The 14375-nt window shown below is 39.8% G+C and overlaps 1 protein-coding gene across 4 annotated transcripts in view; it reads left to right on the forward strand.

The window, feature by feature from the left end:
- The window catches only part of DHRSX (dehydrogenase/reductase X-linked), a 160549-nt gene that overhangs the window by 88425 nt on the left and 57749 nt on the right, over nucleotides 1–14375 (forward strand). For all 4 annotated transcript variants that reach the window (XM_021546634.4, XM_085582182.1, XM_085582174.1 and 1 more), the window contains one exon: nucleotides 11932–12033. In XM_021546634.4, the coding sequence (XP_021402309.2) occupies nucleotides 11932–12033 (102 nt within the window). The remainder of the gene's footprint in view (nucleotides 1–11931; nucleotides 12034–14375) is intronic.

Here is a 14375-nt window from a genome sequence, read left to right on the forward strand (position 1 = left end):
TCTTTGACTCTTGGGATGTGTTTGTCAATTAGAGTGTGCCACAGTATCTCACATTTTCTGTTCTGAAGTCACAGTTATTTCAGAGACATTCACAATAACGGAGGAATTTAAACACACCCTGCAAGACTTCTTATCCTTTTCCAGCATGAATTTTCTTTGTGTTACAACTATCTATGAGCCTTTGGCACGATTCTTCTGGAAGTTCTCACTCTCTTTTTTTTTTTTTTTTCCCAAAAGCTTGAGTATGGTGAATAACACTGAGTCATCCACACACATTCCCTGTTCTCTGATTTTTTCACCTCTTTTCTGTTTGTTCATTAGTAGTTGAGACTGAACACTAGGATTGAAATCAACTAACTTTTGAGGTTCGTAATGCAGGGGTTTTAATCTGAGTCAGTGTCCCCAAGCTTCTTTTGCAGTCTGTGGAGGGGAATAAATAGTTGTAAGACATGATTCATCTCATCTTAAACTAGATTTGTGAAACAGGTCAGATGAATCATATCTTAGAAACCCTCTACAGACCTAAGCTTGCTTAAGCATGAAAGAGTCTCATGTCAGAGCTGAAGAAAAAGAAAAAGTAAGCCTATATAAATTGATTCTTGGAGGAGTGGGAAAGCACGACAGCATTGCAATGCAAGGTTATTGATACTGCCTTACCATAACCCAGGTAATGTCCCAGGTATAGGCTGGCATGAACAGGAGAAGCAGCTGCACCAGCAGCCCTGTGTGGGTGGGATGAAGTGGGGCAAGGCTGTGAGGGGAGAGCAGCCACCATGGGGTGAAACCAGGTGAGCTGTGATTAACCTGGCCCTAAATCTAAAGGGGTAGACCTGGCCTTTTGCAGTTCTCCCACCCCTGCTACCTGCTCCTGTTGCCTCCTCTCTGCCACATTTGCTACCTCTGCTGCCACAGGGGAGCAGTGACTTGATTATCCATGCAAAGAGTATCTCCAAATAAAGAGAAAAAAAAGAAAAGCAAATGGATTGAAGCTGGATCTGAGAGCCCCTCAAGCTTGCCTCATGAGAACTAGGACTAACATGAGAGGGAAAAGCAGAAAACCTCTGGGAAAAAGGAAGGTAGTCTTTGTCGAAATATGTTTTATGGATAGTTCTCATGTCTAGATATTTCATTTTTCACAACTCCAAGTTGTTCTTGCCTGGAGCTTGGAAATATTATTCCCTTCTTTTTTATTTTCTTTGACCCTGCAAGGCTTCTAGCCTTGAAGTACTACAAAGCAGAGACATTATCAGCCTCTCTGTGGTACCTGAGAGAGTGTGAAGCAGAATATTTGCTGAGGTGTTTTTTGCGGTAATACTGAAGCTTATTACAAACATGCTTCTTCACACCAGAGGTTTTTATTTCTGTGGTTTTGAAAAGGTAAGTAAATATTCTCAGAAAATGTATATTCTTTTCAGGAAATGTAGCCAATGGGAGATCTGTTTTGCCATCACATAATGATTCCCTGGTATTAAAGTCTGGCCAGGAATCAAAATTTGATGTTATCTATGAAATATCTAGGCAGACTAACAAATGTCCTACTAGAAGTGATTTATTTCAGCTCTCCAAGTATATACTTGATATTCGCCTATGGAAAGAAGCTCCTGCATGACAGAGTAGGATATGCTGGTTGGTTGCATTCTGAATTTTGACTGAAGCATTTGATACTAGAATGGCAGGTAAAATTTACAGGACTGAAGGTTACAAGTCAGTTCACATCTCTTGACAATTACATCCATGACAGAAGCCAGACCTGCACCAACAACAACCAAGTGGCCCAGCTCAGTCCTACTGTGGGAAGTGGGGTATCATCAGCACTAAGCCGTTTGAGTCCAAAACCAGTCTTATTGGATTTGGAGGTTTGTTATTGTAGCAACTAAAACAAAATGTCAGTTCTACAAACATTATGGCTCTATGACTGTCTGTAATTAAGGCCCTGTGTTAGCAAACCTCTTGCTTTCTGAACAGCCTGTTTTTCATAGAAGCTCATGTTAATTCTCCCTCCAAAAATGTATGCATTGAGAATGTGAAGGCTTCTTTCACAGTGGAAATTAAATAAATTAGGGAGGTTAAAAAAAGCAAGATTTAGGAGTGTACAGATATGAGCAAGGTATCTAATATCTAATTTGAAGCTGGATTGAATTTGGTAGGATTTGGCTATCTTGGAGAAAGCATTTTGAATAAATAAATAAATTTAAATTTCTTGTGAAAAGTAAGCTGTTCATGTAGAAAAAAAATTCTGCAAGTTGAGACAGAAGCAGCTCAAGATGAGTGATGGTGCTTGTTTTAGTCAGGATACTCATCTAATAAAATATTCTGAAGGAAAAGACTACCAGCAAAATGTCTCTGGCCATTTTTTTTTGCCATCTCTTTTTCATATGCTTTTGTGCATCCTTGTGCAAGTGATTTGATATTTTAACTTTAAAGCTGTGCAATCCAAGATTCATTGGGAATGTGCAAATCCAGAGCTGAGAAACTGGAAACAAATAACAGCTCTGTATACTTGGCAAAACTACACCAGTTTAAATCGGTTGAGGACTCAGCGTAATCTCTAGGAAGAATCATGCTCCTAGCTTTTGCTGAAGCACATTTTCTTTTTGTCATATTTTATAAGCCTTGCTGACTTTTATCTTCATTAACAGCTTGACTCTATATTGCATCCAAAAAGCTCTTCACTTGAGTTTCAGTCCCGACAGTGTCAATAGAGGACAATGTGTTGGGTGCATTGCGTATGTGCCATGTATTTTTAGGTTTTAAATGAGATGTAAGTCACAGTGTAGAGTTAAACCATTCCAAAGAGTAAATGCCACCTGAGAAGGAAAAAACGCCATATCTACAACTCACAAAATACAGCAATGAAATTTAATATAAAAATCTGTTCACTAGGAAGGAAGAGAAAAATATGTTTAAAAGTATACAGAATCAGAGAATAGTTTGGGTTGGAAGGGACTCTTAAAGATCATCCAGACCAATCCCCCTGCAATGAGGGTAATAATAGCAAAGAAGGTATTCTAAACCATCTTCTCTTCTGTCCATATATGATGAATCTTCAGAACCTCACTGTGAGCTCTTCTGTCCTCCTGAATCAGAGGGATTCTACCTGGGCATGTCCTTTTGGTTTTGATCCTTCTGGAGGGAAGAAAGCATGCTTTGCTGTTAACAGGAGGAAGGCTGCCTTTCTCAGTCCTCAGAAACAGATATGAGAAACATTTTCACTGCAACAGATTTTTTTTTTCCTTCTGAATATTTGGCTCAGACTGAAATTAATGTGGCCATGGCATTTTCTTACCATTTTTTCACAGAGCTCTTTATGGTCCTATGAAGAGCCAAAGTCATATTTCCTTTCACCTTATGTGAGGGAACACCCATAGATAGTCAAAATGGTGACAGAAGGAGCTCCTGAAATGGTTCTTCAGCAGGGTGAAAACAAAGTCTTCCCATAGCAACAGGGGAGGATAGCAGAGGTCATTGTCTCCCTACAGTCAGAAACCTGGGTTATGAGCACCTGAACTTATGAGGAGGAAGCACGTGAGGAAACTTTATATATATGCCTGGTATTGATATTGGCTATTCTAAAAAAGCCAAGCCTCTCTAGGAAATTTTACCCACAGGAAGCTGAGATAACCTTTCTCACCCTGAGATCTGGTTGTAGATCCCACTGCTGCCATCGCCTCCCAAGGTTACTTTTCTGACAAGCTGATGGCAGCTTACTTCTTTTCAAGTTCTGGCCCCACTGCACAGAAAATGTCTGATAATATACAGCAAAGCACTGTTTGCATGTTTGGAAAACCTAGAGCATGCCATGCCTGTATGAATGGTGCTAAAATGATAATATGTCTAAATTACATCCCAGCTGGTGCTGCAACCACCAGTGTCACACTTAGGCATTTGTCTTGCTTTAGATTGACTCCCTCCCTTTTGTACTCCTGTTAGGTCCAAGTACTCTGGCACTCTGCTTTGTGAGGCTGTTCAGGGGTCTCTCCTGTGATGAGCTGACATTTTAGCAATAATGGGAGCTGCTGGTAGCGATGGCACTGGAACATTGTTTTTTTTCCTTAAATCTTGTTCATTTTGATTAACCAGTCCACAAGAGCCGCTGGGGTGTTTCTTGAGTGTAACAAGTAAAAGGATCACTGTACTAGGCCATACACTTCTCTTGTGGAAGCTGGAAGTAGCTAAGGCAGACTGTTCAGTTTCTGAAAGCCAATTCCTTTCTTTATTTTACTCTTCCACCTCTGAGAAAGAAAACAGCTCCTAGATGAAGATGATGAAGATGATGAAGATGATGAAGATGATGAAGATGAAGATGAAGATGAAGATGAAGATGAAGATGAAGATGAAGATGAAGATGAAGATGTTTTCTCCCATTTATCTTAGTACAATGGGGTAAATCTCTATGATTAAGAAATTAAACAACAAAGTGCCTTAATTTTATAGTAGCTCTTTGAGCAGAAAAAGTTTGAACTTTCATGAAGAAAAAAAACACATTAATTTCTAATATTTGCCTGATGTTATTTCTCTTTATGCTGTAAGACTGATACAGTCTTGTTTCCCTGAACTGGCTAGAGGATGACACACGGAGGCTGTTTACAAAGGCTGACATTAGGCACAGGAAGTTCATCTCTTTATACTGCCTTTAAAGTTAGAGGTGCTGGAATGGATGGCTCAGAGAAGAAACAGCTGAATTTGGGTGCTTGCTTGCCTGCTGAAAGGCTGTAGACAAACTAGATTGCCTTAAATTGTGAGTGTATCTTTTAATATAAAAAGTAGTCAAATGGTATATCTTTAAATATGCTTGATCTGTGCCACTGCACTCACACACTTTGACAGATGGATGTCTTCCATTTGTCTTCTTCCTCAGTGATATATCACAAGTGTCAGCTGGAGCAGTAAAGCTGCTCTAGAATTACCCATGCTTTATTATTTCTGTTAATAGTCTGTGAAAGATCAGTGGTCTGATAAAGGGCCACAAAATTATTCAGGCTAATAAAAGAGAATAATACTGGGAAGAATTTATAAAATGCCCAGCAGGCATTGGTCTAAGATCACATGTTTATAATAATTTGAAGGACTAGGAATCAAAGTTCTACAAATTGTCACCATAACCACAACTGGAATTAAGCACAAACTAGTGTCATGGGTAGGAGTGTGCATAGTAGGAATTTCTGTGTGTTAATCAATTTAAGGCTTTACCCCTATGAATCTTGACTGCTAGTACAGAATGGAGGAGATTATATAGTGCTTGTGGTGTAGAGGCCATAGTGCATGAAGGCAGGAGCATGGCATAATCATGAGACACTGTGCTTGTTGCATTTATGTTGGCTGCCTCTCATTGTCCTCAATATGCAGTTGGCTGGTACAGACCTTATTTACCTGAAGGATTTTGTTTGGTTTTGTTTACTGAGAAGTTCTTTCAAAGTAAGCATTTTATGGTCCTGAATAGCATACAGTGTTCTGTCATCATGCATGTCTGAGCAGAACTTTCATCACAGCCCTTGTGTGAGTTCCAGACAAAGTAGGGAAAGTCTGTTAATGGGAGTTATATTTTGTAGATGGGGACTTTGTGTGCTGCTGCACATACTCGGCCTGCAGAATGATAAAACACAAGTGTGTGTTAACAGTGTAGAATCACTTCTGAATTTCCACTTGCAGTAAAAGCAGAGTGATGAAAAAAGGCAAGTAGACTCCAGTCAGTACTGCTTTATGTCTTCTCACAGCTCATGCTCTTTCTTTCCTGAGGTTTGCTGCACTTCATTTTCACCTGCTGCCTTGCTGACAGAACTTCCCTAGCTGAATACAGCATCTAGCAGATGGTAGGTTTTTGAGTCATGAAGGGTCCTTTCTGATAAACATCCCCATGGCACTGAGGTCCAGATTCTCAGAATCATGCTCAGTTGTTCATGAACAGGACAGCATTTCTTCTTGCTGCTGTTGTAAGAGAAGTGCCAAAGTATAACCCTCTGTGGAGATACAGAAACCAGAATGAGATGTACCTGTGAGATGCTTTTTTGAAGATGAATACCTGACTACTAAACACCATTTTTCATTATCTTGTCTAGGAAGCATTCCTTGTTCCTTGCTGAAGTAACTTTTCCTGCTGTCTTCAGACACTGGATAGATGGGTGGCAAGCAGGAACAGGAAAAGCAATCCTTTCTGTAGTCCTCAGCTCCCTGAAGTTCTGGGCAGACTTGCAGCTTTCCTTAGAAAGTATCCCTTGCACGTGTTTTTAACACAAAGGCATTGAGAGCATAATAGAAAACTTCTGTGGCATAAGTAGTAAAAACAAGTAAACTTTGGCTCATGATTTCTGCTGAAGCAGAGCTGTAGCTGTCCATAAAAATTTCAACATGGTGAGTTAGAGCTGAATGCATAAAAGGTGGTAGTTGGTAGGTGGCCTTATTTTAAACTGATCTAAACCAAACCTAAGTGGTGTAGTCTTTGAGGGAGTGAAAACATTGCATTTTCCAGTGTTCAGATGACCAGTAAACATCTCAGAAGTTACAATCCATGATTGTTCACTGAAATACCTATCCATTCTTTTTTGCTTCTGAATTTTCCTTCCATAGCAGACTGAAATTCCCATTTCATGCTTTTTATGCCCTGTGATACAGACACAGAGGAAATATGCAGTCACAGGCAACTGTGCTGGTGTGAGAAACAAAGGAGGGGAACTCTGGATGTGAAGAAAGGTGTGGTAATAGTGTGAAGAAGCAGGCAGACAGAAATGGGGAAGTTGACCCTGAGGGGGAAGCTCAGGGGAGTGTGAGCACTCGGGGTCTGTGTCAGGCTTTCCTAACGCTGGGCCTCCTCCTGGATTTCATGGGGCTCAGCATGTCAAAAAGCTCTCCAGGAGCTACCAGATGCCACTCATTCAGGCTCTCTCATTTTAGTTACCATGACCAAGCAAGCAAGGGGTGTAAAATGCAGGAACAAGCACTGCACACGATCTCAGCAGTGTCCCACATGGCAGCCAGTATGGCCTTGTGGGGTCTGTTTTGGCCTCCTGAGATGCAGCTAGAAAACATTGTACTAATTTCACTGTGGCTAAAAAGTCGCTGCACCAGGCAGATACATGTTTGAAAGAAAGCAATTAGGGAAAGCAGCAATTGCAGCACCATCATATACATATCTATTCATATGTGGTTAATAGTGTAAGTAATCCTGGCTGTCTTTTGGGAAATTTTGTGCCTTCTGTATTTCATTAGCTAATAACTCTTTGACAACCGAGTCATCAAATTACAATAAAATAATAGAAAAGTATTTTTAAGAGTGAGAATTTTAGCCAGTGTCTGACAATTATGGATGTACTTCCTTTCATTGGAAAAATTATTTAGATAAGAACATGGGACACATCCAGTGTGTGTGAAGAAAGAAATACAGGCATGTCTGCCACTACAGAAGGGCCTGAAAGCAAGTAGTATGGGAAAAGGAGAGATAAAATGGGGTAGAGGTAGAAATTTGAGTATTTCAGTAGCATTAGCTGCAGATATTCTGTATGTAGCTTCTACACTCCATTTTTGTACTTAATAGCATACAGAAAATTAAAATAACTAGGTAGTTTTGAAAACTTATTAGATTATTAAATTTTAAAGCAGAGGGGCCACTATTGTGGTAAAAGACAAGAATTTTGGTATGTTTCAGTTTTCTTGCTGTTAATGCACATCTTTTTGCTCATACCTATCTTATATGGAAAAACACTGGAATTCTTGCTTTCCTGAAGTAATTCTAGTTACATTCCTAGTTCACAATCCAGTTTGGTCATTTGTTCACATTATTGAACACTGGTCTTTATTAACTAAGGCATCTAAAAAGTTGTTGTGCTTAGTACATTTGTGCATGCTTCAAAATAGTCTAAAAACTTATCATTGTTCTTAGCTTCTCATTTTGTAATTCTCCAGTACATTGATTAAAAAAATCACCATGGGATGAAGAAGAAACTTGAGTTTCTGCTCAAGGCCCTGCCTGTGAGTCAGCACACGGCTTGGAGCCAGGTTTTGGCAGTTTCGCTATGGGAACGGCACCGCGGTCAGCGCGGATCCACCTCCCTGGCAAAGACCTGCCACACACGAATCAGCACCAGCCAGGACTCTGGCCCTGTGAGCTGAAAGAAAAGTTGGGGGGCTGGTTGGTTTGTTTGTTTTCCTCTCTGAAGCGTGCTCTGATCTTTTGATGGCACGTGCTTTACAAATACTGACTATGACGACATGCTTCCCAAGTAAGCAAGTAAATCAGTTCAGTAATGATAGCCTTGGCCTAGTGTGCCATTAGTCTGGGCACTGTACAGTCATAATGAAGGACAGCGTTTGTTGTGCAGAACTGGAAAATTAAGAGAGGGGAGATCAGACAGCTGCAGCAAAAAGTTAATTATCAGGAGGGATGAGACTGCATTGGTCAGGCTAAAAAGCACTCTCTTGGCACACATTGTCTAACCACCATTCTTTTGGCAATGCAAGGTCAGATAAGGAAAGAGATTAAAATTTAGTTTAGTGGATGTCCTCGGAGGTCTTGCATATGTAGTACCAATAGTCAATAATATTGTCAGAGTCCATACTGGTGATGGAAAAGTGGTTGGAGCCTGCATTGTGCCACAAAATACCACAGCTGATAAAGGCTTAGTGTCTCCTGTACCAAGATAAATAATTTTGGATTGAAAGTGACTCCTCCACTGGCAGTGTGACTGCCTCCTAAGAAGCGGATCATGCTTTCCCTAATCTCTTTCCTTGATGAACTGCCTAATGAAGTAGAACAACAGCAGAGTCAGGATAAAGCTTCATCTAGGTCTTCACTCATTGTTGCACTAATTATTAATAATTTATTATGACCAGGTTTTGGATATCTGAGCAATTACAGTGCCATTCATGTGGTTTTATATAGCAGCTAGGCCACAGGAGGAATGGCCTGAGCAATACTGACAGAAATAAATAACTTCTACATTTCCTTATCATCTCCAGGTGTTGGGCTTCAGTGAAATTAAGGAAAATTGCTGAGTGCCTAAAGGTCGGCAGAGAGATCAAGAAATTGTCCACTTCTATTCATGGGACAGTGTTGTTGAAATGGTGTTACGTTAGAGCCACTTTGAAAAAAAATGTATTTACACTATTTTATAAGTAGAATCTAAGAATTCTTGTTTGTTTGTTTAAATGAAAAATGCCACTGAATAATTTATATACATTCACTATGAAAATTTCAGAGGCCTAATGCTGTATAGGCTCCAAATAGATAAGGATTATTAAAGCTTCATATTAAGGGAACTAAAGAAACTGTTCTCCTGGAAAGAAATTAAATAACTGTTGTGAGTATCTTCTTTTTATTTATCTTTTTTGCCTGCAGGCCTTCCTAATCTCTTACTGTACTGACATGCTATTAAGAGGCATTATAGCTCAGAGCCTTGGTAGGGACAGGATGAACATCCCTGATGGACCAGGGAAGGGAGTAAGAGGAAAGGTCTCTTATTGCAGCCTGCACTGGAGCCTATTTATCCAATAGTTAATCCTCCTCTCAGAAAGGCATTTTTGAAGAACTGTATCTCTTTAATTTTCCCTTCTTTCAAAGGCTGATTCTTTAATAAGAAGAGGTGGGGGAACCCATTTTCAGGGAAGGGGGTGGCTGTTCCTTCCTGTGGAGCACAGGGCAGCAGCACTGGGGCTAGGAGGAGAGAGGGCAGCAGGGAGGGGGGAAAACATGGTGAACCTCTGAAACCCCAGTCCTTTCATGTGGTGGTCCAAACTGTCATGGAGACTGAGCATCTGTGCAGAGGTTGCGCCAGCTTGGGAAATCTGGGAGCTCACTGAAACAAAACAGGTCAGTAAGGGCTCACCCTGCAAGGACACAGTGAACCAGGGGAGATGCTTTGTACAGCCTTTGCCTTTCTCTCTGATGGACCTAGTCACAGAAGGTTGCTCAGTATTGTTTGACTTTCTCAATTTAAAACACTTTTTGCTCTTCCTTGGAAAAGTAAATTTATGGAGGAGGTTCAAGCAAATCCACCTTAGAGCCCCTGTGTCTTGGCAGGGTGGAGTTGACAACAGTTAGCTGACTTGGGTTCCCACAGTGGCAAGTAGAAAACCAGAAGAGAGACTAATATCTGTGGTAGAGCATCATATATCCTTCCTTAAAATGTAGGTAATGCTGAAACAAACCAAAAGCCTGGCATGTAATATATACTTTTTAAAAGACTAAAACAGTTGGACAAGGTCATAATTTTCTTTCTTTTTCCCCTTTGCAGAGCTTCTAAAGAATTTGGATTGTTTGTGTGGGGACAGCTACTGCTGTTGGCAGGGGGCATTGCTTCTTTCCACTTCATAATTTTTAAAAATAGGTTAGAAACTATTGTAAAATAGTTGATAGTTGTGAAGCATTTACTGTTAGTTTGGTTATGGCAAAAGGGGCTTAAAGGGGTAGTTGTCAGAAATACGGTACTCAATATACCATAATACACCCAAATAAAGTGCACCACCCCCCAAACAAAAGGAGCCAGCCTGGACAGAACCATAATGGACCAATCAAGTGCCTTAAACCTTCATGCAAATGAAAAGGATCCAAAAAGAAACCAATCCAAATGGACAAAAAGCAGGATAAAAAGGGGGCTTCTGACCCACTGAACCTGTGCTGCTCCACCTGGAACATCGGGGACATCGCTGCTCAGAAGACCCAGTGCCTGTGCTGCAGCATCCTTGACAGGAACGCTCCTGCTCAGCCCACGGGCCTCCTTGCTTTAGGCCTTTCCTTTTTATTACAATAGATGCTGAAATCACTTTTAGTACCGTGAGTGTGGTCCCGTTTTTAATAGCTTGGGGGCTCATAACTCCGGTCATGGCTTCATGCAAGGCAAGGCAATTGATGAGGCAGTGAGAACCTGGGGTTGAAAGCTGAACAACTGCAGAAGGAGAATTTTAAGACCTTATGGGTTTAAAGTTTCTGGGGGATTTAAGTAATACTTTTTATTTTGACTAATTAATTTTCTAGCATTCTAGTGTAGGTCAATGGCTGAGTAACACTTTGGACAAGAGGACGGATACCTGTTTGATGTGTGTTTTCTTGGCAATAAATACATACGGGTACAAAATATGTTTTGACACACTGACACTCTGTCCCTTGAGCAATCTCGTTGGTGCAGGATTTCTAGCCCCCTGCCACCCTGCCCTTTGACTGACATCAGCAGCATAGGCAGGATGCCACCCACAATATTCATGTGAGCTATGTTGCTCTCAAATCACACTGCCATTGCTAAAGCCAAGGGTCAGCAAGACTCTTACCCACATTTAAATGACATTTTCATGGCTGGTTATTGCTCCCAGGTGACCTGGATACCAAATGTCCCTGGATGCCCATAGAAGCCATGGATTACTTAAAATGCTCTATTTGCTTTTAATGATCAATGGAATTGCTGTGTTCAGAGTGTGTTACTGCTTGTCTCTCCTACTGGCAATAAAGCTTTGTTTTATAAACTATTTCAACCACAGGTACTTAGCAGATAATCTGGGAAAAAACAAAGGGCAGCATATTTGCACCAGGAACATGGGGAAACTTTGCAGTGTCTGATGTGACTTCTCTCCCTGTTTGATTTCCAGGTGCCATGTCCTGATCATCTTGCTGCCACAGTACTGTAGCTCCTCTCCCTAAATGGTAGCAGTAGCAAGAACAGTAGGCTGGTGCATATTTGCTTCATTTGATGCCCTCCTTCACCTCCTGACAGCCACTTTGCTCCTATTTGCTCTGTGAAGAATCAATAGCTTAAAAATAGAAATGAAGGGAAGAAGGAGAAAGGAAGAACCTGAGACCAGCTTCACCCATGATTTTCAAAAGTCCATTATCTTTTTAAAACTTTTACTCCACTAGTGATGTTATCACAGGAGTCCTCTTGATGTCTAAGTGTTTTTGTGTCATTGTAACTGACTTAACTCTCTTTGTTTTTATCTCCTCTTCTCTCCCAGTGGAGTTTTTATACTGTGATTTGGCTTCCATGAAGTCTATACGGCAATTTGTGCAGCAGTTTAGAGCAAAGAATTGTCCACTCCATGTCCTGGTGAATAATGGTGAGTTCTGTTTTTTTCTTCACATATCTGCAGGAGAAGATGTGACAAATGGAGGTCTTGTCTATCACTTCAGATTTCAAATAGATTATCTGAACCATACAGCAGGTTACCATAAGGCTGCATTAATTGGAATGTCTTTCTAGAGTTAAATTGCATTTTTTGGAGAGATTGTTAGGTGAGGAGTCTGAACACTTCAATGCCACGCCTGCTCATGTTGTTATTGCAAGTCTGGTTCCTTTGCAGTGATTTTTTAGCTCTCCACCACTAAAAAGAATGCAATTATACAGGAATCTGAGCATCTCTAAGAAAAATAAGAAAGCGAACCTGTACTTTATGCCAGTAGAATATCTGTCTTTTCACCTTTATTAACTTTCTCTCCCTTTATGTTTTTCTCTGTATAAACACTTGTTTACTGTGGGTGAATGATGATCTTGGCTGGGGGTTTAGTCCACCTGAAATATAATCTGGCAAATTATCCAGTAACCTGAGAGAAATCATTGCATAGATCCAGGTGCTACTGGAAAGCTGTTCATAAAATTTCATCCTCAGTGGTCAGAGTGCACATTAAAGGACAATATTTATCTTACATTCATATAATTATCAAATGAATCTAATTTTTTTTAGGTATTTGTTATTCACATACTTGCTATCTAATTTTGTATTATAGCCACAGTATTTTTGGAAGCCAGCCCTGTGCAATAATTTTCTTTCAGAAACCATGCATGCTCTGCATGCGCTGTCCTAAAGGGGAATTTTCACCTGTCTATTCAAATAAGGGAAAAATCTGCCAGCAACAATTTAGGTTTCTTTTAGGAGTTTGCCACTGTTATATGCTGCTGATCTTGTTTTCCCAACTATTTACATATTTTTTTATTAAGACATCTCAGAGAACATTTTCTGTTTTCCTGTGCACATTTCCATCCTAGTGAGAGCAAATATGCTGTAAATAAATGGGTTTGTTATATTCATTGATGTCTTACAGAGCTCTCAGTAGCACAAGTAAATACTGCAATAAAAATTCAAGTGTTCTTTATTTGCTGATTGATATGAAACATTTGTGAAATGTTCAGTTAAACATTCATTTTTCTTTGATTAGTCAAAAAAGCCTACCATTATTATTTTAATCATGCAATAATTAGAGGTGGATATATAAGCCTAGTTATAGTTAATTAGTGAGTATTTAAGCCTAGTCATAAAGTCTTTCCAGATTTACTTTTAAACATGCAGAAAAAAAACTATTACACAGATGGGAACAACACTATTTGAAAAACAGCATTTTATGGGAAAAGGGGTTTTTAATTCTATGTACCCATCAGGCATCCCCTGCCCTGCACTACTTTTCAGTATAAGCAAAGCCAGCATTGTCAGCAGGGGCTTGGAGGCCAGTTGGGGGAAAAATTATGAGGCTGAAGCAACTGGAAAGCCCTCTGGAATACAGGAATTCTTTCTGCCCTAGCTGAATTGTGTTGGATGAAAATTAAATGTATTTTCTTATCCAAGAAGCAAACTTGTATGAAAATGGATCTCCTTATGTTCTTAATATGCTATAAGACCAAAGAGTGTAAGCCCAAAACTTCTTATGAAAGGAGATTGAAATTAAAATTTGCCTGCTTCAGTCTATGTATTTGTAGCTTGCAAGAAAGCCATTTGATTTCACTTATACTTTTATACCTAATACAGTTGGCAAGAGAAATCTGTTTGATTAAATCCTTTTAGAATCTACAATGAAATGAATGGTCCAAGTAATTTTTTTGCCTTAAGAGAATCATGTCCAAAGCACGGGTAAAAAATTCCAGAGAATCTTTGTTAATTTTGTAACATTTAGTGCACTTTCACTAGTAACTTTTGTTCCATGGTGAAAGCCCAAATGTTTCCTTGCTACGTAAGAAGAAAATGGACATACCTTATAGAGAAGTGGCTTGATGCAAAAACCACCAGTACTGAGCACAATGAAGACAAGTGCTCTGACATTTGGGCTATCTGGTTGTCTGGTTGGCTTTTCTTTTTCCCTTTCCTTTTCTCTTTTTTTTTTTTTTTTTTTTTTTTTTTTTTTGGTTTGTTTGTTTGTTTGTTTGAATGCACTAAGGAGGATGATTCAGTCCATCATGGACTGCAGAGCTGGAAGCACTACTCTATCGAAAGTCTCATCACAGTTGCCTGTTGCACTGCCTTTCCCATAGGTTTTGAAAATCAGACTTCATATGCATCCCATGACTTCTGAATCAAACTATCAGCAAGCTAGTAAAATTTTTTTTTTCTGCCTTTATAGGCCCAAGCATTTTACTATCAGGGTTGTACCCTTCTGTTACATGTAATGTAAAAATGCAAGAACTGTTACACTA

Source organism: Lonchura striata, chromosome 1 (assembly GCF_050655825.1).
Source record: "Lonchura striata isolate lonStrDom1 chromosome 1, ASM5065582v1, whole genome shotgun sequence".
In the NCBI taxonomy this organism is placed as follows: domain Eukaryota; kingdom Metazoa; phylum Chordata; class Aves; order Passeriformes; family Estrildidae; genus Lonchura; species Lonchura striata.